Genomic DNA, 24334 nt, shown 5'->3' with positions numbered 1-24334 from the left:
CTGAGGGGCCACATTTATTTCCCCAACATTGTTTTTTCCTGTAGAAGTTCAAAGATGCATCTCTTTGTCAATGAGTCTCACTACTCCATGTGTTGGCTCTGTCATGCTCACTTCTTTTTCTAAGTAGGTAGTCTCTCTTCCTTCTCTCTTTTATTTATCATTCTTATTTTCTCTGTCACCACCTTTTTCTGCCTTCCTTGGTTTCATCTCCCTATGTCTGTACCCCCATTTTCTTTCTACTTTTCCTCCTCACACCCTCCTTGTGTCCTTTTCTCCTTTCTCCCATGGTGATAATTTTTCTGTCTCCAGCACTACCCACAGTCGCCTGCCCCACATGCCCTGTGTTTCTCCATCAGTTCCTTCTAAATGTCCCAGCACTGAGACAAAGGACATTGCTTGTTTCAGTGTGTAGTAGGATATGGAAGCTTACCTGCTTTGGGCCCCTAATGCTTTCTGTAATTATTTTATCTTCCTCAGACATTTTTTCTCATTCCGAGTGAACTTTGAGATTGTAGTTTAAGAAAGTAATATAAGTCTAAGTGGAAAATATTTTTCCTCTATAGAGGGGATTTGGATCAGGCCTGCATTACACTTTACCTGTGTGGAGTCCTGTTTTTGTTTTCTTAAATGGTTTGGAGAGGGAGGAAGACGTACCTTAAAAGAAATGTAGATTGATCATCTGATAAGCTCCTTTAACCAGATCTACTCTTCAGGTGACTTGTGCCTGAGGTTCGCCTGTTGTGCCACAAACCGCACAGGGTGGCTAACACGACCTGCATGTTGGGGACAGCCTGCCGGCTGGGGCGCAGATGAAAGAGACAGCGCGCCGCGGAGAGGCGAAGCAGTGCCAAACTGCGGCTGGAGAGGAGAAAAGCCGACAGGTGCGGCGCGGGCAAAGGGATGGGCTCAGGGGGAGGGCGAGGAGGGGGGAGGAGCGAGGAGAGAGGCCTGGGGGCGGGGGGACGAGAGCGGTGGGGCCGGGAGGCGGGGGAGGCGGCGGAGGAGGCGGCGGCGGCGGAGGCGGCGCGGCGGCGGCGGCGGGCGGCGGCGGCGGCGGCGGCGGCGGCGGCTTGGCGGGCGTCCGCGGGCCGTGGGGGATGGGGGCGGCGAGCTCCAGCCCTCGGCGGAGGCGGCGGCGGCCGTGAGTGTTGGGCGGGCGTCCGCGTCCAGGACGCGGGATGGAGCGCCGCGGTGAGTGTGGGGCGGCGGCGCTCGCTCCGGCCGCGGCGGCCAGGGCTCCGGGCTGGGGTCGTCGGCGGTGCTGCCGGCCAGTTGCGGTCCAGGGTGTGAGCGGCCCACGCGGCGGCCCCCGAGCTGAGGCGGCCGAGGGCTGCGCGGGAGGCTGGGCGCGTGTCCTCCGTGCTCCTGTCCTCCCGGAGGGGTCCGACGGGGCGAGCGGAGCGCGGCGGGAGCGGTAGCCCAGAGCAGATGACGATTAAAATTAAAGCAGGCACATAGCACGTCCCACCGTGCACGTACTGTTAAGAATGCTCCACATTTTAACTTCTTTAAGCTCTGCGACAGCTCCATGATTGTTTTAACTCATTTTTTACGCGGAGAAAATGAGGTTAACCTGCCGCAGCACACAGGCTAGTAATTGTCAGAGTGTAGGTTTAAAGTATATGCTTTTGACCGCTAAGAGCCTGGTCTTGGCTCTGACCCGTCTCGCTTCCACCTGTCCTGACAGCAGTCCTCACTTAGCTGGGTTCCATTCCTCAGACATTTCAGGATTTCCGTGGTGCATTGTTCTCGTCTCGGTCTTTTGGGCTGAGGAGGGCTCTGTCGTTCTAAGGCCTCAGTGTCAATTTTTTTCCCAATTCCGTTGTTTCGGGCTTGACTGTTGTTTATTCTTGGTGGGTGAGCTCAGGAGCCCTAGCGACTGATGAGCCTTGTGTCTCCATGTTAATCTTTTCCTACTCTCCTTCTCAAGAAGGAATTGGCCTCACCTCATTTGGGAGGGCAGAACTGTTAGCTGCTAAGGTCAGGAGCTGAGCACCCCTTCCCCTTTCTCCAGCTGTCTCTGTGATGGCATCTCTTGTCCGTCTCTATCCATGTCCACTGCCCTTTTCGGTTGCTCCATTTCCCCACTCTGTATTTAAATATGGGGATGGGGAGCGGGCTCTTTGGCATTGAGTAGTTTTGGCTGGTCAAGAGAGAGCCATGCCTGCCAGGAATGCTAGACATTCTGGAGGCGTGGGAGGTTGGGCAGCTTCCTCTTTTTTAAACGTGCTAGGTTCTAACTGCACAGGAATGAAATGTATGTGCATTGCATGCCTTTCTTTAGAAATTAGTTATTTGCATATTATTGATGAAACCTTTTGACATGGCCGTATGCTGTTTTTGTGGGGAGTACTGTACAAAAGTATAATCGAAAACCTCCAGAATGAATTTTTCTGATTTTTAAAAGCGTTTTTAAGTAGATTCTTACCAAATCAGAAATTGTGCTGAAATGGCAGATTTCTGAAATATCTGGCAATTTTTCCTGACGTAGGAATAGTAAAATGGGAGCTATTAAGTACATATTTGGGGGCAGTTTTATACTTCTGTTAAACAGCCCAGTGCCTAAAATGAAAACACTTCTGTAATGATGTGTTCTTGGGAGGATGTACATGGGGCATAGGACATTTGATTAATAGAGGCTACTCAAGTCTTGGGAAAGTCACATTCCAGGGTACTGGGAAGTTAATGTTCACATTTCTAATGCATATATTACTTAGAATTTACAACATACAGAGAAAGTAGTTTTGCATAGTAATATTTTGTTTGCTACAAAGTTCTTTGCTAAGTGATTAAAACATGTTGTAAATGTTGATGGTTTGAAGTTGGAAGAGATGCATGAGAATTAGAGTTTAACAAATATTTTGCTCAACAGTCTGTTTGCATAGTTCAAACTTCACTTGGAAGCCATTTAGTAGGTTTCCACGAAGTCAGTTAAGTGTCTGGAAGTGTTTCCAGTGCTATATTTCTTGCTCACAATCTACAGATATGTTGTGGTAAAGCCCACATTTTGTTCATTACTTAAGTATGTTAAAAAAAAAACCCCACAATCTCCCACAGTAAAGCACAGCTAGTCATAATGGCTAACAGTTTTTGAGTGTTCATGATGAATCAGGCACAGCATTAAGTGTTTTTTATATTATTACCTCATTTAATTAAATTGCCTCTTGCAGTATGTTATGTTAGTAACTACGTTTTATGTTACCACCAACTAGAGGGTATTCATTTTGGGACAAAGGAAAGTAGTATGATCTCGGAAAGTGTATATTCTCCAAATGTTTTCACTGTCATAGTTCAATTTTATAAAAACTTGGATAAACTTTGTTCATCTTTCCTTTTTTTTTCAGTTTGAAGTATGAAAAATAGTAAAGTATATATAAGAGAGTTAGTACATTACTCACTATAATGCTGAATAGAGGTAAAGTATAACTCTTTTTAGTTCCTTTGTCCCCCCCCCCCCATTTTGTTTGCTTATAGATTTTCTTAGTCTTGAGTATTGAAACACTTTTTACAACTTTGGGTTACTAACTTGACATAAGGGAAGATGGTGAAATAGGTGAATTGCTTAGATAGGTGAGTTGTTTTATTTGAAATTTATGATATATGTCTTTAATAACTATCTTTTTACTAAACTAAAAGCTGTCAGAATTAATCAGAGTGACTTTAATAAGTAAGCTGCAAAAGTGATGTTAGGAGTTGTCTTCTCAATTAGTGATTTGTGAAAGCTTCCCACACAAGGTACTGTCCTGTTTTTAGTGTTGGTGGGAAGACATATATAATAATTGTACTAAAAAATTGTTCTAGGCTCATTTTAGAATTATCTACACATTTAAGGATTAATGTTAGGTAAGTTGGAACTAGCTTAAATGTAGAAATCACATTCTCAGAAATAATTTGAGATTAACAAAAATATTTAATAAAAGAACTTTAAAAGCTAAGAGAGGTAGGGAAACCTTATATAACCTTATATAAACCTCAACAGTAGAGAAAGAAGAGTAGAAGTCCAACTTTGATTCCAGTTTTGTGTGATCTTGCCTTTATTGGCTTTACATACTTGTTTTTTTCTTTTTTGAAATATACTGTTTTAGAGACAGATTTTTACAGATTTTACTGCAATAATCCAAAGTTAACCTTTTTTGTTTCTGTAAAAATTAATTGCAACTTTACAAATTTATAAGCCCAGTATTCATTCTGCAAAATCATTTATTCTGCAAATAGTTTTGAGTAGATCATCCCTCCTATGCCAGGCACTGTGCTGTGAGCTGAGAACAGATGGTTAGCAAACTGAATCCTTGATCCCTTGAGATTATAGTCTAGAGAGGAAAATATGAATAGTCTATTTGAACTTTGATAAGTGCAGTGATGAAAAGTGTAAGATGCTAGAATGCATCTAAGAGGAGATTCCATTCTGCTTTGGTGGTGGTATTTACAGGGGTATTGGTGGTCCAGGAAGATTTCTTTGAGGAAATGATCTTTGAGCTGAGGTCAGAATGAGTAAACAAAGGGGAAAGAGTACCCCAGGCAAATGGAAATGTATATAGACAGGATCCTGAGTCAAATAGTCAGTGTTTTTCAGGTTGTAGGGTCATGACCCATTATGAGTATAAAACCAATTTGGTGGGCTGTAGCCACCATTTTAAAAAATGAAATGCGATAGCATAGAAAACATCTGAGTATATCACCTGGTTCCTTAGAATCTGTTTTATGTTTTATGCATTCCAACACACATACCGCACAGAAACATTCACAAAATTTACCTAGTATGATAGTATAGATAGAAGTAGATAGATTAAAGATACTGTAGATGAGGAAGGAAAAAATTTAGAGAATTGGGTGAGGTATAGGAAAGAATAAGTGATTCAATAATAAATCTTACACATGACCTGGAAGTGAATATTACATAAAACTTCCCACTGTAAGTTTCACAGAGTCCTTAGTAATTCTACCATTCTGAAAGTAACAAAATATTGAAGACAAAATATTTGTAAAATGCCTTAGTGATATGCTTGAACTAACATAATTTCTCCAGTAATTTCCTTTTTGATTGTAAGAAATGCAAACAAAATTAGGACTTTCAGTTCTGGAAAGGTAAAATGTGAGGATGAAGCAGAAACAAGCTAAGATTTTCTTGAGTTCCAACTATGTGCCAGGATTGTGTTTTAACGTGAGATCTTTTAATTTTGTGGTCACTTTTAATTCTCACACAGCCTGTAAGCAAATTGTATAGGTTGTATGTTTAGAAAGGATTCAGCCAGAAGTCAAGTCTAAATCTCATTTCAAAAGACTGTGTTTTTACTATACCATCCTGAAATTAACAAAAATATTGCTCTGATATTCATACATTTATTTGTTCAATCAATTAGGGTGTATCAGATTAGTAGACACCCTTAGAACTTGTTTTCAACAAAAAAATGTTCTTGCTGAAAATTGATAACCTCAAATCTGTGTGTGTGTGTGTGTGCGCGTGTGTGTGTCTGTGTGTGTGTAAGCGTTATTACTGAAAAATAACTATGATTGAACTTCTTTTATGTGTCGTACACTTCTATACCATTGTATCTTTTAATGCTTACCATAATCTCACAATGTAGGTGTTGTTAGAATGTTATTCCCATTTTATTAATGAGCATACCAAAGTTAAGAGAGGATTAACAGTTTATCACGATACACATAGTAAGTGATGGGGAGGGGGTTTTGAAAACAGGTCTTTTCTTTTTTCAGAACTCATACTGCATCTTTATTTTTGAAGCTGATGTCATGGTGGTAGAATATATTCTTCTACTAAATGACATTTCAGAATAACTTTTACAATTTAAAAAATTCTGTACCCTAGGAGTTAAGAGGAAGTTATTAAGAGAATGGATTTTGGCAACAAGACAGATCTGGGTTTTAAGTACCAGTTCATCATTTTTTAGCTGAGAACTGAGACAAATTATTTCACCTACAAAGCTCAGGTTGCTTATTTGTGAAATGAAGAGAACAGTAGTTTGCACATCATAGAGTTGTCAAGATCAATGGCACTTAATAAATGGAAGCTGCTGCCATCAGTAGTACAGTGTTTGTTGTTGTTAATAGAATACTACTAATAGAATACTAGGTGGGCTATGGGCTATTTGTGAAAACCTAGTATAATGTTTCCCCTGGTTGATGTAGTTTTTGTGTTTCTCTCTTTTCTTTTTTTTCCCTTCTGCTTAAGGATTTCAGTTTTTCTGACTGTTCTGTGAAAGGATGATTGCTCACAAACAGAAAAAGACAAAGAAAAAACGTGTTTTGTCATCAGGCCAACTCTCTACCGATGTTACAGCTCCTGAAATGGGGCTCAAGTCCATAAGTTCCAATTCCATTTTTGATCCGGATTACATCAAGGAGTTGGTGAATGATATCAGGAAGTTCTCGCATATGTTACTATATTTGAAAGAAGCTATTCTTTCAGGTTTGTCAATTATTTTCTCTTAGCATTCTTACTGGATAGTTGGTAAAATTTTAAATGCCAGCCTAGTTTCAGATAAATGCTTACACAGTGTTAGGAACAGGGTATTCTGCTTTAGTTAATTAACAGCTTCTTCCCCAACAGATGTTTGGTGTTTGGTGTTACGATGTAAACTATTTTATTATTAGATATAGTATAATACATAATAGAAGCGCTGGTAGATGTGAGGAAATAATAATACAAAAACCAAAACTCAGTCTTTGCTTCTTAGCAGTTGGGCCCATTTGAACATGGAAAAATTTTAGATCATTGAAATTGTAACCTTCTTGTTAATGGTACCACGGTGCATTGATTGGTCTATAAAAAGCAAACTAATGTTTATAATTTACATTTTTGATACTTATACCTAGATTTAGTTTTCTATATTGTTCCTAAAACTTAATCTAGAATCTCTGCGTTTGAGTGAATTTTGTTCCTCAAAAATCACAATTCTGTTTTGTTGTTCTACATAACCTATTAAAAAATTTTTTTTAATGTTTATTTATTTTTGAGAGAGAGAGACAGGGTGCAAGCAAGGGAGGGGCAGAGAGAGAGGGACACACAGAATCTGAAGCACGTTCCAGGCTCTGAGCTGTCAGCACAGAGTCTGACACGGGTCTTGAACTCACGAATGGTGAGATCATGACCTGAGCCGAAGTCAGAGGCTTAACAGACTAAGCCACCCAGGTGCTCCTCCCATATATAACCTATTATAGAATTAAGGGATAGTCACAGAATTTATTCTCTGTCTAGTTAGAAATGGACAATGAAGCCCAAGACTTGATTCTTCTAAAGAGTTACACACATCTGCATTCCCCAACTTGATCTTAGTCTCTAAGTCTTTTAACTTTTGATGCCTGTTTTATATTCATATTTGATGGCAGTGATAAAAAAGATACAGCCCCTATTCTTTTGTGATAAATAGTAGTTCATTTCCATATTCATAATGGTAGATCTGGATGTAGAGAATGAAGATACTAGTTTTATTTATATGAGACCTCCTTGGGCTTCATAGACATAAATGTTTAATAAATATTTTTTGTATATATGTTAAATATTTTCTGATACATGTTCTAGAAATATCATAAAATCACATCTTGTACTAAGATGCTTTTAGTACAAATATGCTGCTTTTAAGAGTTTATTTCTAACCTAATTTTTCAATTTGAAATGCCCAAAATAACTGGACTTGAATTATAGCCTCAAAATTTTAGTATTTGAATTTTCCTTAAAACAGTCACATAAATCATGTTTTTGAGACTATATATAAATATATATATAAATAAATAAGTTGCCTATATTCTTGTTCATTTTATAGCTTGATTTTCAAGTCTAATTATAGTTGATTCAATGGTAATAAAGTTTTAATTTATTGTGAAAAGGTATTTTAAATACTTTAAGCATTATACTGGGAACAAATTTCTGCCAAATGACACTATCTGCCATTTATTTTAAAAAGCCTAGCTTTAAATAAAGGCTTGTTCTTAATTGGGTTAATTGTTTTAAATTAGTTTTGAAAATTTTACAGTAAGAGTCATTCTTTTTGATGTAAGTTCATTAACTGGGTTAGTTTTGAAAGTGAAATTTAAAATGATGTCTTGGTTGACAAATCATTTACCTCAATTTAGGGTAAAGTATGGTTTTCTTTAATGTATCAATTTAAGTAAATGTTCATTAATATAAATAAGATTCTTAGGTCTGATTTTTGTTTTTATTTGTGTTCTCAGGGGATTGATATCATTTAAAAATCCTGATCTTGCATATTTATCTCTTCTCTCACAGATTTAAAATGATAGTAATTTAAAACAAGTTGGACAACTCTTTAACTTCAGTTTTTTTAATGTGAGTTTTAATTTGTGAATAGACAATTCAGAGACTAGGAAGGAAGAGGATTGAAAGTTGATTCTAAGTGAAAAAGGAGAAAAATTTATAATATGGCAAAAGGAGGCTAACCCCTGAGATGAAAGGAGGCATATGGAAACAAAGTTTTTATGGACATTTAGTATTAACATTTTGTAAAGATACTATCTTTTTAATAAGAAAGCCAGTACTTCAAAATTTAAATACTTGATTTTATTGCTAATAATAAAAATGCTTGCCATTTATGACTGGTAAATTAATTTTTAAAATGTAAAAACCATCTTTTGGATAACCAGCACTGTCATTAGTAAGCTGTGGCCAGAGAATTTTCATTATTTACCTTGGATTGATTTTAATGTTTGGTTCTTCAATCAGAGTTAAAAGGATATGTGTATGCTATCTCAAAATAAACCTTGGATTTAACAAGAATTTATTTTCTGTCTTTGGATCCTTGTTATCAAGATCCAGAAATATACTAGTTTTGAGTCGATAGAAATTTTTTTGTTTGTTTTTCTTAAACAAGGGACTATATATAAATATATAAATTCACCTCATTATATATAATAAGAATGCTACATAATAATATGTTTGTGTCTAATCTTGGTTATGATTTCTAGCTTGTTAGAGTATCAGACTATTCCTTAACAGAATTATTATAAGAATCACACAAGATATAATCTTCAGGAAAGCAGATAAAAAGTTTAAAATTCTGTAATTATTTAATATGGTGTTATTATATACCTTTACACTAGACATGGGCCATACTTTTGTCTTCTGGGTATTGAGAAATTTCCCTGGACTTCTGCTGTTTTTATTCACCACAGTTGTAAACTGGTCAGACAGAGAGCTGTTTCACTGTTTTCCTTTTGGAGTGACAGAGCCTTGTCAGTGGCCTTGTCAATATTTTGTCTTTTGCCTCCTTAAGAGGAAGGATGCCAAATTATTGGCATTGTTACCCTTTAATTCATATCAGTTGGCTGTTAAAATTGCTGAAAAGTTAGCTTTTAAGAATACAGAATGTAGGTATACAGTTAAATCACTTTTTGGTTTAACCTAAATGCCATTTTCTTTATATACGTTACCTGTCATGAGGCAATGATATGCAAAATCAGTTGACTGTTCCTTCCGGTGTTCGTATTTTTGAGGCTAGGCTTGGATTAACAGCTTTGTGATTGGTTTACAGCCACGTTTTCCTTTTTCTCAAACTAGTTCTAGAAATGATACTTAATTATATATGGTGCTTTACATTTTACAGGGAAACAGCATTTAATCACAGAGTTCCACAAAGGCAGGTACCTTTTTTTTTTTTAAACATAGTGATTTCCATTTTATTTCCATATTTACTAAGTCACAGGAAATTTTATTTTTATTATTTTTTAAATGTTTATTTTTGAGAGAGAGAGAGAGAGAGAGAGAGAGAGAGAGCGCATGCATGAGTGGAGGAGGGGCAAAGAGAGAGGGAAAAAGAATCCCAAGCAAGCTTTGTACTATGAGAGCAGAGCCCGATGTAGTGCTCAATCCTATGAACTGTGAGATCATGACAAGAGCTAAAATCAAGAGTGATGCTCAACAGACTGAGCAACCCAGGTGCCCCCAAAGACAGGTACTTTTAGCCCCATTTCACAGATGAGTTGTATGTATAACGTAGGTTGTGTGATTTCATCAACCTCTCATTGCTGATATATAGTGATTTCGTTTGGAATCTGGAGGTTATAAATGCAGAATGGTGTTTCTTTCCTTGGTGTCTCAACTGCTTCACATGGCAAGTACTTTAAAAATACCACTCAGTCTTCATTATTTCATCAACCAGTTCTGTTTTTAGTGGAGATTATCTAGACCTGCACTGTCCAATATGGTAATCTCTAGAAATGTGGCTGTTTAATTAACATAAATTCAGCTCCTCAGTTGCAGTACCCACATTTCAAGTTATTAGCCACATGTGGCTAGTGGCTATCATCTTGGACAGTGGAAGATAAATATTTACACTATTGCAGAAATTTCTATTGGATGGTGCTGGCATAGACATTTGATCTTTATCAATCTCAAGAACATTCAGATGAATTCTTGAACTGTAAATATTTTTTAATTCTATAGCATTAAAAGAAACCTAGAAAAAGTTATCAGAGCAAATTTAAGAAAATTTTACCTAGAAGTAGGAACTCTTAGTCTATTTGGAATCCTGTTAAGTTGCTTTTGAAGTATATAGCTTTCATGCCCTTCTTTGATTTGAACTAGCAGATCAGTTTCCAGCCCAATTATACAAATTGATAAAAATTGTCAGTAATTGATGGCAGAAGAGCTCCGGAAAGAGAATCACATTTTCTAGGTTCTAGGCCTTGTTCTGCTACTGACTAGTTTTAGAATATGGTTTAAGTCATTTAATGATTTAAGAATGAGGTGCTATACCAGATGCTATCAGTTTTATAATTCTGTGATTCCCAAAATTTGATTGGAGTTGGAGATTCTACATTGTTCTGAATATTGAAGAGTTCAGAGCTAGAGAAGACAGTTAAGTATATGTCTTTAAACTATATAATGCATTTTAGAGGACATCTGCCTCCCACCAGTCTATAGAATTTTTTAATTTTAATTTTTAAAAAAGTTTTTAAGTTTATTTATTTTGAGAGAGAGAGAGAGAGAGACACAGTGGGAGTGGGGGAGGGGCAGGGAGAGAGGGAGAGAGAGAATCCCACGCAGGCTTCATGCTGTCAGCACAGAGCCCAGTGCAAGGCTTGAACTCATGAACCGTGAGATCATGACCTGAGCCGAAACCAAGAGTCGGATGTTTAACCGACTGAGCTGCCAGGTGCCCCTATAGGATTTTTTAAAGGTGAATTTTATGATAACTATCTTAAGTGTGGTATTTGTGAAAATTTCCCAAGTGAGAATGTGAAACTCATATTGCCATAGTTGTTGAGGAACTGATGACAGAAATAAGCATCTACCAAAGAGCTCTGTGGTAATATGAAAGATAGGTATGCAGTTTGTTTTTGCTCTTTTTATTTACAAATAAAAATGGAGAGTTTAATGTGCGACATCAGAGGACTTTGAAAACACATACTTAGATAGGATGACTGATAGAGTTTGCTGCTTCTCTGACCACTGTTTATTTCCAGGAGGAGGTTATCCTCTTCTCTTATATAAGTAGCACATGTGGAATTTGAAGTTTTAGATTTCTATCCAGTGCTATTAAGGTGCAGTATGAATAATTACAAGGCCAAATTTTACATTTTATATTAAAATGCTGAATGCACTCTGTTATACATATATTGTCTGTGTTTATATTTAACACTGCAGATTAACATATGTGCTGTATAAACTACTTCAAGTTCACAGCTGTCCCCCTGAGGAATAATGTGTTCTGAATTCCAAAGAACAGATTCATAAGTGTTGTTCTAGTTCATAGAATAATCTTAAACTCTGTGGCATACTTCCTCATTTCCAGGTAAAACACCATTCAAGGAGGTTCAACAGTGATTTTGAAAGGTGCAAGGCTTTTTAATTAGATTAGAAAGAATAGTGCAAATTACTTAATTTTTCTGCACTCAGCACTTAGAAGGGTCTATTGCCACTGTAAAATATATTTTAAGGAAAATCAGTAGTTAGTCTAATACTTCTTACATCTTCTTTATTATGTAACATTATTTTAAGAATGGATTTTAATAAAAGTTTACTGTTGTGACAATGGTGCCTTTGTTTTGTCCTTTATTTTTTCAAATGTTTATTTTTGAGAGAGAGAGAGAGAGAGCAGGGGAGGGGCAGAGAGGGAGAGAGAGAATCACAAGCAGGCTCCCCTCTGTCAGTGCAGAGCCCAATGCAGGTCTTGAACTCACAAACTGTGAGATCTTGACCTGAGCCGAGATCAAGAGTCAGATGCTTAACTGAGCCACCCAGGCGCCCCTGTTTTGTTCTTTAAATAGGCTAGAAAGGAAGATAAAACTTTATCATCTGTTTCAAATAAAGTTCTCTAATTAAAAAAGAACTTTCTAATTTAAAGGTGTGTCACTTTTATTTTATAAAAATATAACTGAATCTTATAAGTGATAACTTCTGATGAATTCTGTGTAGGTCCTGAATTTGGCAGAACTTTAGTCAGAAGAGTTATGTTAACTTTGTAAAGCAAATTTTTTTGAATAGGAGAAGTTAGATAAAAAGTTTAATGCTTGGGCACCTGGGTGGCTCAGGCTCAGTGGGTTAAGCGTCTGACTCTTGCTTTTGGCTCAGGTCATGATCTCACAGTTCGTGAGTTCAAGCCTTGCATTGGGCTCTTTGCTGACAGCATGGAGCATGCTTGGGATTTTCTCCCTCTCTCTCTGCCCCTCCCCTGCTCGCTCACGCGCGCTCTCTCTCTCTCTCAAATAAACTTAAAAAAAAAAATTAATGCCATTAACTAATACATTCAGTCGTGACAGGGAAGTTCTGCATAAATTTTCAGAGTTTCAATTGAAATCCTGTCTTGTTGATTAATTAAGATTTCCTCAGGTGAATATATAGGAGAATGTGTAAATTTATTTCAACAAATATCAATGAGTGTTAATTTTACCATTGATGAATATTTATATTTAACTTAATACTTAATATTGATATTAGTATTTAACTTTCATCCTCTATATTGTGCCAGAAATTTTGTGAAATATTGAAAACATTAGGTTGCTAGTCTTAGATATGTCCTCCTAATGTGTTCTTTTAGAAGGAAACCTCTCCAGAAGTGATTTCTAATGGATAGCACTTAGGAGAAGTTCAGGTAAATGTTGATAGGTTATGACTTAGAAGTGAACATTTGAGGAATGAAGTGTGAAATATAGGTAGCTCATTCATGACACATGTACCAGCTCTTAGGAGACTTGTTTTTTGCACTTGCCTAGAATGGTTTATATAATTTAACACCGTTTATAATAGTAACTGGCATATTTGATTAGAAGTTACAGACTGCAGATCACCTGTCATTAAGCTATAACTTCTTTAATCATGTTAATGTATCCTAGTGATCAGGAGCACAATTCTAGAGGTGGAACACTGAGGTGGAATCCTCATTCTGACACTTGCTGGTTGTATATAGCCTTGAGCAAGTTACTTACCTTCTCAGTGCCTCAGTTTCTACATCTGTTGAAAGGAAATAATAGTACCTACATCAGTGAGATGTTGTGAGCATTAGAGTTCATATTTGTAAAGCTCTTAGAATGAGTGTTTTTGAACGTCAGCTATTTATTTTATAATCCCCAAGTGGCTGGATAAAGAAAGCTGCTGTTCAGGCTTTGCTTTTATCATGTAAATTCAGAAGTCATTACAGCAAAAAAGGGGAGTTTCCTAGTGATATGTTCTGAAACTTATTTTCCTCCTTGTTTTCATTGCTTTCCCACAGAGGTTAAGCTGAATTAACAAGACTGGTTTTAAAAATTATTGTCAGTTTTTTTAAATCAAGGAAAACACCATGGTTTTTTCATTTATTTACTTAAGCATTTCCATGAAGTGTTTGCAATATAAACACTGTGGTATTGTGTTAATATATGAGAACCAAAAAATGGAGCTAGCTAATCTGTTTTCACTTGATAAGCTGAGTGAAGCCGAAAATAAGTGGCACAAATGAGTGAAACGATAAATTAAAATTCAAATTACCATATTACAGGGATGGTAGATAAACAAGCAAACATTGGGATACAGGAGTTTTACTCTTCTAGATAACTAGTATTAAGATTTTGGCTGAATGTTATAATACTGCATATTGAATATCTTTGTAGTATAAATTTCATTGCATTTACAATGTGGGCACTATAAAACTTAAAAATGGTCTTGTATTTAGTTATATGACTAAGTTAAATACTATAACGTGATAAAAATAGAAATATTATAACAAATATCTTTAATAATAACTTTATTTCTAGTTAATTCATTAATTTAGAATTTACATGTAAAATGAAATTGAAACTTAAAGGTCTCTTTTCCATTAGCCAAAATATTGTAGGACCTTGCTGTAAGTGTATTTGCTGAATGTAGTTCTATGTGAGACAAATCTATTGTCAAAGGTATTTAGTTTGGCTTACAGGTTTAACAGAAATAATAGCTATTTATGTGTATTAAGTCAGTAAAACAGTTTTGTTTTTGTTCATTTATTTGACATTCACAATAACAAAGTAGCTAGAACAGTGTTCTTACTAATTCTGTTCTATGGATGATAAATCAGGGATTAGAGAAACTAAGAGTTAGTTGCATATGGTTATTTCAAGGAAGTGGAAGATCAAGCATTGGAACCCAGGTTTCTTGATCTAAATCTATTCTTTTTTTTTTTTGAATAGGCTCCACACCTGATGTGAAAAACCCTGAGATCAAGAGTTGCCTGCTCTATTGACTGAGCCAGCCAGGGCCCCCCCCCCCCCCCGAATCCATTATTTTCTATCACACCAATTAGCCACTTGCAGCTTTCTTTTGTATTGGGGAAGAACAGTTACTAACCTCATTTGCTTTGCTCATTACTGCGACTGTTTTTGGGGGGCGGTGGGGGGGGGCTGTGGAGTGGGAAGAGTACTGTTGGTGAAAGAGCTGCTTAAATTCCTTAAGCCCTTTTTACAAAGTTGTATTTTCAGTTTAAGAGGCTTTTTGCTTCATAAAAATAACATGAGATAGCTTTAGTCTATTATAAGGGGAAAGAACGTTGGTAAAAATGGAACTTCTTTTTTTTTTTTACCACTTATAATACATAATTAAGAGCTTGCTAAATTATTAAGTCCCATTTGAAGTATTATCAGGACATACTGATGTTCTAGTAGTTGACTCATCTACTCAGGAAAGTTTATGAATCCTTGTAATTAACATTTCTAAAAAGTAGCTATCATGTTTATTTCTGTTGATTTATAGGCTTCAGAAAAGTGTTCGGTTACAGGAAATTGGAATTACAGGGTAATTTGAGACACTTCTGAAATTTATTACTAAAGAACTCAGTTACTGTTTTTTATAGTTTGATTTGAAACAACTTCAATATCTGTTTATAAAGGCTTCCTTATAGGAAAAAAAGAATTTCAAGTTGATAAAACATTTATGTTAACAGTTATTGGAATGTTTTGCAGTGATTTTTAAGAAAAACCATGGTAGGGATTCTTAAGACCTCTTAATACTGTTAAAAATTATTGAGGATCCTGAAGATTTTTGTTTGTGTGGGCTGTATCTGTTACTATTTATTGTGTTAGAAATTAAAACTAAGAAAATTGAAAAACATAATAGTTTTGAAATATATTTAATTCCACATATTTAATTTCCTTGGCTCTGAAAAGTCCAGAATTTATTACCTTGGTTTATTTAGGCACTTAAGCCATTAGTATCTTGTAGTTGTTAATACCCAACACTAATTTTGAATATTGATGGTTGTTGACACTCCACAATCAAGCTCTTTTGACCTGAGATCTTAAAATAAGTATTTTTACAGCATTCCCCAAGTGTATTAATATCTGTAGATTTTGTTGTGAAACATCAAGAATACAGGACAGAGATAACTGGCTTTCCTTTCTCTTTTTTAGGACTAACATAGGTTAGGTTTTATGATATTAGATAATCATTCAACCTTGATTTTGATAAGTAGGCAGCAGTATTACCATTAACTAGCTTTATTTGTTTTTTATATGTTATTTTTTTTTTTTCAACGTTCATTTATTTTTGGGACAGAGAGAGACAGAGCATGAACGGGGGAGGGGCAGAGAGAGAGGGAGACACAGAATTGGAAACAGGCTCCAGGCTCTGAGCCATCAGCCCAGAGCCCGACGCGGGGCTCGAACTCACGGACCGCGAGATCGTGACCTGGCTGAAGTCGGACGCTTAACCGACTGTGCCACCCAGGCTCCCCTGTATGTTATTTTTTAAAGCTATTCAAATTTTATTATTTTCCAGAAGTTTGTTTTATTTCAAAGCTATGAGGTTCCATTTCAGACCTAATCTATGTTATTAACCTGTTTCTACTATTGCATACACTAATAAAAATAGCTATAAACATTTATGGAGGGCTTACTATGTTCTGGCCACTGTTCCAAGTACATTATGTGTTTTAACTCATTTAATCCAATAATCCTATAAAGTAGCTACTACCATTATCTTCCTTTTATGGATGAGGAAACTGAGGCACCGAGAGGTTAAGTAACTCACCCAAGGTTTATGAACCATGGAACTGAAGTTCAAATTCAAGCAATCTGGTTCTAGAGATAATGTTTTTAACCAACCACTAAGCTGTATTGTGTCAACCAAGTAAACCTACTGAATGAGCTAACATACACAATTATAAAACAGACCATATAGTGATCATTTAAGATAATTCTTTAAATTGCATACCACATTTTCCCTAGGAATTAAAAATGTTTAATTATAAAAGTAACATATATTTATGGGGAAAATTCCAACAGTACATAAAATTCCTAATATTTCTTGCCCATTTGTATGTCATTTTTTAAATAGACCTTATTTTTTTATTATATGTATATTTTTAATTAATTAATTTATTTTTAATTTACATCCAAGTTAGCATATAGTGCAATCATGTTTTCAGGAGTAGATTCTAGTGATTCATCCCCTGTGTATAACACCCAGTGCTCATCCCCAGTGTCTTCCTTAATGCCCCTTACCTATTTAGCCCATCCCCCCCACCCACAGCCCCTTCAGCAACCCTCAGTTTGTTCTCTGTATTTGAGTCTCTTATGTTTTGTCTCCTCCTTGTTTATATTCTTTTTGCTTCCCTTCCCTTATGTTCATCTCTTTTGTATCTTAAATTCCTCATATGAGTGAAAGTCATATGATATTTGTCTTTCTCTGACTTATTTCGTTTAGCATAATACCTTCTAGTTCCATTCTCGTTGCAAATGGCAAGATTTCAGCTTTTTGATTGCCAGCTGATACTCCATTGTATATATATACCACATCTTCTCTATCCATTCATCTGTCATGGACATTTGGGCTCTTTCCATACTTTGGCTTAAATAGACCTTATTTTTAGAACAGTTTTTGATTTACAGAAAAACTGAGAAGATCATATAGAGAATTCCCATATATTCTTATACCCAGTTTTTCCTTATTTATTAATATCTTACATTAGTAGAGTACATCTGTTAATGAACCAATATTTGATACTAATGATGCATTCTTATTGATTAAAGCCCATAGTTTATTCATATTGCCATAAATTGTTCCTAATGTTGTTTTTCTCTTCTAGGATCCTATCCTATTACATTTAATTCTCATGTCTCCTTAGGCTGTTCGTGATTGTGACAGTTTCTCAGACTTTCTTCACTTTGGATGCCCTTGACAGTTATTTTATTTTATTATTTATTTATTTAAATTTATTTTTTATTTTAAAAATTTACATCCAAATTAGCATGTAGTGCAACAGTGATTTCAGGAGTAGATTCCTTAGTGCCCCTTACCCATTTAGCCCATCCCCCCTGCCACAACCTCTCCAGTAACCCTCAGTTTGTTCTCCATATTTATGAGTCTCTCTGTTTTGCCCCCCCCGTTTTTATTTATTTTTGTTTCCCTTCCCTTATGTTCATCTGTTTTGTCTCTTAAAGTTCTCATATGAGTGAAGTCATATGATTTTTGTCTTTTTCTAATTTCACTTAGCATAATACCCTCCAGTTCCATCCACGTAGTTGCAAATGGCAAGATTTCATTCTTTTGATTGCTGAGTAATACTCCATGTGTGTGTGGGTGTGTGTGTGTGTGTGTGTGTGTGTACCACATCTTCTTTATCCATTCATCCATCGATGGACATTTGGGGTCTTTCCATACTTTGGCTATTATTGATAGTGCTGCTATAAACATGGGGGTGCATGTGTCCCTTCGAAACAGCACACCTGTATCCCATGGGTAAACGGCTAGTAGTGCAATTGCTGGGTTGTAGGGTAGTTCTATTTTGTTTTTTGAGGAACCTCCATACTGCTTTCCAGAGTGGGTGCACCAGCTTGCATTCCCATATTTATTTATTTTTTTAATGTCTATTTTATTTTTGAGAGAGAGACAGACCGTGAGCTGGGGAGGGGCAGAAAGAGAGGGAAACAAAGAATCTGAAGCAGGCTCCAGGCGCTGAGCTGTCAGCACAAGGCCGGACATGCGGCTCCAACCCACAAACCATGAGATCATGACCTGAGCTGAAGTTGGATGCGTAACTGACTGAGCCACCCAGGCGCCCTGATGACCTTTACGATTTTAGGGAGTACCAGTTTTTTTGTAGGATGTACCTTGATTAGAATTTGATGTTTTTCTCATGATTAGATTGGGATATTGAGGAGGAAGATAACATATGTGAAGTGCCATTTTCATCATGGATCATGTGAAGAATAATTACTATAAACGTGGTATATCACTGTTAATGTTGACCTTGATCACCTGTCTTTAATAGTAAAGTTTCTCTACTTTAAAGTTACTCATTTTGTTCACCTTTCTCTACTGTATTCTTTGGAAGGAAGTCACTATGTGCATGCTCCACCTCCTTGAGGACAAAAGATCTACATAAATTATTTGGCATTCTTCTATACAAGAGATTTGTCTCTTCTCTTTCACGTGTTAATTTATTCATTTGTGTCAGTATGTGCTCATTTATATTTATTTATATTTTGGGTTATAATCCAGTACTACTTTATTTGTTGCTCAAATTTTTCTAGCTTTGGCCATTAGGAGCTCTCTCAGTTGGCTCCTTTGTGCTCTTGGCATACCTTATTCAGTGTGAGGGTTAGTTTTTCTAAGCTCTTACTTTCTGGTTCTACTGGATCCTTCTAACTCATCTTGCATGTTTCCTTCCCCGGTCCTAGGGTCATCCCTTTCTCTAAGAAGCCCTGGTTCCTTTTCCTTTTATTAGAGAACAGTATTAGAAACCAAGCTCACAGTGATACGTTTCATTTCCTTTAGGCCCTTTCAGTGGACAGATCAAAGAAATATATGTGTGTATACTAACCTGTGTAAATACACATATCTATAAACATTTCTATATTAGATACAGCCACCTGTGTCTGTATTAAGCTAAACATGAATTCGTTTTTAAAGCTTTTATTTTTAAATAATCTCTATACCCAACGTGGGCTTGAACTCACAACCCCAAGATGAAGAGTTGCATGCCCTACTGACTGAGCCAGCCAGGTGCTCCATAAACATAGGTTTATGAAGCATCCAACTGTAATCTACCACAGTATGGATCCTTATAGCCTCCTTCTCCTGTTTATTTGTGAATTTCTGTGCCAACAGTGAGATTCCTGGTTCCCACCATCCACCATCCATTTACCCAGTTGTTCAATTCCAGTACATATGTATAACAACATCAGAATCATTAACCAAAGCCTCATTGGAAGCACTTTGTCAATACAATAGAGTATAAACTTTTGTGCGTTTTGTTTTCTTTTAGTCTTATAGACTCACTCATTCTAAGGCTACTTAGGCCAGCACCTTTAAAATTAAAATTTATTGGATGAATGAGTCATGTTTTCTCCTGAAGGTACTCTGTTCTCTCTGCTTCCATCTCTCCCTGAACTATTGTTTGCCTCTTCCTGGAATACTCTTTGCCCTGATAGATCTACCTCCCTACCTTGCCTACACCTCTTATACATATTTTTTTCTCTTGATAATGTAGTTAATGAATGGAATATTGGTAGATGGTGGTAGAATTTTTCATTTTTGTTTTTAATCTAAAGACAGTTTTTCTTTCTGATGGTTATCTTTTTAACATTTCTGAAAAATTGTATAAGATGACATTGTGTTTAAAAAATGGGTTTTGTTTGCTTTTTAAGCTATTTCAGTAGGGAGGCAGGTGTAACATTAAGAGCATGGCTTCTGTAATTATACTCTCTGGGTTCAAATTCTGGCCCCACAGTTTAGTAACTTGGTGAACTTAGGTGTACCTCAATATTCTCAACTGTACAATAGGTATTTTAAAATTATCTACCTAATTAGATTGATATGAAAGTTAAATGAGATAATACCTTTTTAAGTGCTTTTAACAGTGCCTAGCACCTAGGAACCCCTTAATAAATGTTAACTATTATTAAACTAGCGCTATATGTAAGGCTACAGAAAGGAATATTACATCAGAGTATTGCATTTAAGGTGGTTGTCCTTTTAGATGTTTGAGGATTACTTGAGGGATTTCAAAGTTTAGGGTGATTATACGTTCTTATTTGCCTGGGATGATAGTCCAGGAATATGCCTATTGTGCTGACACGATTATGGGTAGCATTACCCTTTTTACTTGCTTAGAGTGTTTTGGTTTGAATGATAATTCATATGGCCACCTTATTTCCAGGGGTTATAAAATCCTGCCTGCCTCCATCTGCCCAGCGTTGGTATAAATGAGCAGAGCAGGCTTGGGTAGACAGGTAGAGACTGGGAAGAAGGGGGTACCCAAGAGAGCAGTGCTGCTTTGTTACAGCTGCTTATGGCCAAGGAGGATGTGAGCCTGCTATAACCAGATTTTGAGTTTTCAAGAGTAAATTCCAGAAATCTGGAATTTTTGGAATGATGTCTCAATTTTTCATCATTGGCAACAAATTCGATTTTCCTAAAAGCACACAAATTCATTGAACCATATAAAGATCTGTGTATTTTATCATATGTAAATTACATCACAGGTTTTTAAAATGGGCAGGTCAAATGGTAGTTCTTATATGACTTTTAATCTAATAATTACCTAATGCAAAGAATCAATTCTAATGTGGAAACTTGACATGTAAGTGTTCTTTAGTATTAGTTTATATACCAGGCATTGTTGAGCTTTAATTCTGTTACCATATATATTCTAAAGCATGTTATGGTTGAAACTATAAAACAGGAAAAACTGAACTCGAAGTTGCCTCAAAGGAAATCTGGAACATATTTAGACTGGGAAAACTGAAAAAGGTAGTACTAACTTGACTGTAACTGAAATCTTTACTGACTTAAAACGATTATGAATTTTTGAAGGCTGTATAAACTATATACTAACTGCAATGGTGAAAACACAAGTGAACGTATAGTAGGCAAAAATTGTGGGGCCACTGCTTCTACTTAAAGTGTGTTTCAAAATGATCTGTCATAGTTTGCATTCCTGAAACCTGGTGGGAAACAAACCTTTTTTTTTTCTTTAAGATTGCTTTAAAGAAGTCATTCATATACGTCTGGATGAACTCCTCCGTGTTTTAAAATCTGTAATGAATAAACATCAGAACCTCAATTCTGTTGATCTTCAGAATGCTGCAGAAATGCTTACTGCAAAAGTAAAAGGTAAGAAAGATCTATTAAATGCGGGTGGTGTGGGCAAAAGGCATCCAAGTGATACATTTTGGTCTATAATGACTATAGTGCCATCTCCCCATGTGGTATGGTATCACGTGTCAGTAGGAGTTATGTATACTTTGATATGTGGATATTCCCACGGAGTCACACCTAAAACTCTTTTCCTTTCAAAAATTAAAACTTATTTGGCAGGAAGCAGCCTAAAATACTACCTGAAATATATTAAACAAATGATATTAAAATTTTTGAGTTTTTTGAAAAGGGCATGCTCTTTTGAAGTAGGTCATTAGTGTACAAAAGTCTTTGTTTTGTGAGGACAATTGGTGCTGGAAAATGGTAATTTGTAGCAACTCCACTTAAAGGTGGGAGCTGAATGGAGAAAAGACTTTTTTTAATATAAAAAAAGTGAAACTAATTATATGTATGGAAACACACACACGTGTATTACATATAATAAAGAATCAAGAATTAGGATTTATCCTCTAATGAAAGGACTTGCCACCAAAGTGTTAGAATCTGTTTTTCTGGACTACAGTATATAAGAAGGATTGAAAGTGAGGGAGTATTTGAGAAGAATGAGACGGAATTCAGTTAGGAGATTAGTAGAAATAAGGGACTGGATGTGGATTGGCAGTCTGATCTAAGGCAGAAGCTTGAGTGTGGTGGAGGTGGAATGTGGTTCTAGAGGAGGGGATGGATACTGATTTGATGAAATGCAGGATGTTGATGATTAATGTGAGTTGAAGAGGCAGACTTGAAAGGTGTGGTGTCTAGGTGGTAATGGAAGAAGGTGACCAACTCAGACTGTGCAGAGTAAATATAGGCTGAGTAAGAGATCCCAGGGACAGAGAGAGGATGCAGAAACCTGATGAACACCTAAGAAGTAAGGAGATGGTCTGGAGAAAGATGTCATGGAATTTTAAATTAGAGTACAAGAAGTGATTGTCAGTGTTATATGTCACTTACAAGTAATATGAATTCAAGTAATGTAATTGTAGAAAGTGATTACCTGCAGGTTGAGTAAGGAAAGGAAAGGATTCTTTGGGGCAGGGAAATTACTGAGTCTCAGAGGTTGAGTGGCATTTTTGAGTGGGGTGGTGGAGGTTGGGACTGTGATTTGGGGCACTTGCACGAGAAATCTGGATGTGAAGAACATGGTGCAATTGGTGAACACACTCCTATCTAGAGAAGGCAAAGGGCAAGTGTCAAGGGATGAGTGAGGCATGAGGACAAAATAAAAAGCTTGTCAATAAAATATGGTCCATATACCCGAGGAACACTTCCTCTGTTTTTTGACATAGATGTATTGTGTTTGTGTGGTTCTTTTTTTTCCCCCCGTATTTCAAACATTGAGAAACATATAGATGGCTTTAAATGAGAAAAATGGGTAGTTTCTGTTGCGACTTTTAAAAATGTGCTTGGTAACCAAATTTGTTTTTAAATAGATTGTTTATAAGTGTCATTTAACTTAGATAGGGAAATTTGCGTCTATAGATAGTAAAATTTCCATGCTTGGAAATAGCGACCACAGTTCATTCAATTGTTGTCAGTAGCTATTGTGTGCAGTCAGGATGTCCTGGGGAAGGAGTGTGCCTGTGTATAGTTGGTGTCCACATTCCAGAAACAGACTTGAAGAAAGTGGCCTCTCAGCTGCCTTGGAGATCTTTTTTCCTTTGAGGTAAAGCAATCTTTTGAATATTATCTCCCACTATGAGTGTCTTTACCCTTGGGATTATTGTTACAATTTTACTTTTGTGTTGGGTGAAATTTAAAAGATTACTTTTTTGTTCCTAAACTTCTGTTTCAATATGCCCCATGAGATTAGAAAATTTTTTAAATTGTGTTTTCCTTGGTATAAATTTATGTGTTTAAATAAAACCTTTCCAGCTCACTCTTATTGTTGAGGCCATCTAAGAACATCACTGATACCTCAAATGAAAAATATTCAGTGACCCGAAAAATTGAGGTCAAATTCAAACATACTTAATTTTTTCTTCTAATGATAATTTAATTTTAAAACCCTGGAAAGGCAAGGGGGAGGTAGAAACTATTTTGAATCTCTGGTCTCTGGCAATCTAGATATTTGCATATGCTATTTTAATATTTAAAAAAAACCTATAAAAGCGTGTTTTTATTTCTATTTTAAAGGGGGAAAATTTAAAGAAAAAAGCTGTCATACATTAGGATCAGAAAGCTGACAGGAACGTGAAGATCATTTTGTTTTAAACCCGTGATTACATTTAAAAAAACAAAGGTGACATGACTTGTTCTGAATGTCTTCACTGTCGATGCATTTGACAAATATACCAAAACATTAAAAGATGACATACACAGAATGACTTTAGAATCATGGAGGTCTAATCTTGTTTGTGCTACTACAGGTGTTAATGCATAAAGTCTGTCTGCTTCCTCTGCATACTAAATGCATTGGAATGAAATTGGAATCTTTAACTCCTTTTACTTTTTATTTTAACTTTGGAATTTACCTTTTTAATAACTTTAAAAGAACATTTTAAAACTTTAAATTAAAAACTTTAAAAGATAAGGTTTTCCTCATTCATTCTAATAGTGATTTGTATTTCCTGTGTCTCCTCCTGTTTCCAAGCAGGAAGTTCAGTCTGACAAAATATTTGCAATATGGTAAGAGAGATACAGCTTATTTTTGAAGTAGATAAAAGACATCTTCAGCGCTCAGTAATTTGTTAGGTACTTAAGTATTTGTGTTTTCATGATTTATAGTTATTTTGGTCAGTCTTGTAATATAAATTAATAGGACTAGGACCA

The 24334-nt window shown here is 36.2% G+C and overlaps 1 protein-coding gene across 4 annotated transcripts in view; it reads left to right on the top strand.

The window, feature by feature from the left end:
- Positions 1-1129: 1129 nt before the first annotated feature.
- The window catches only part of ARHGAP29 (Rho GTPase activating protein 29), a 65860-nt gene continuing 42655 nt past the window's right edge, over positions 1130-24334 (top strand). The window contains exons 1-4 of one of the 4 annotated variants that reach the window (XM_030325737.1): positions 1137-1191; positions 3345-3415; positions 6191-6427; positions 21404-21538. In XM_030325737.1, coding sequence (XP_030181597.1) covers positions 6223-6427; positions 21404-21538 — 340 coding nt within the window. In that variant the 5' untranslated portion in view covers positions 1137-1191; positions 3345-3415; positions 6191-6222. Of the gene's footprint in view, positions 1192-3344; positions 3416-6190; positions 6428-21403; positions 21539-24334 lie in introns of all 4 variants that reach the window. The other 3 variants (XM_030325735.1, XM_030325738.1, XM_030325739.1) reach the window with 3 other exon arrangements.

Source organism: Lynx canadensis, chromosome C1 (assembly GCF_007474595.2).
Source record: "Lynx canadensis isolate LIC74 chromosome C1, mLynCan4.pri.v2, whole genome shotgun sequence".
Taxonomy (NCBI): Eukaryota; Metazoa; Chordata; class Mammalia; order Carnivora; family Felidae; genus Lynx; species Lynx canadensis.
The sequence above is the reverse complement of the archived record's forward strand: the minus strand, read 5'-3'. Positions and strand labels throughout refer to the sequence as shown.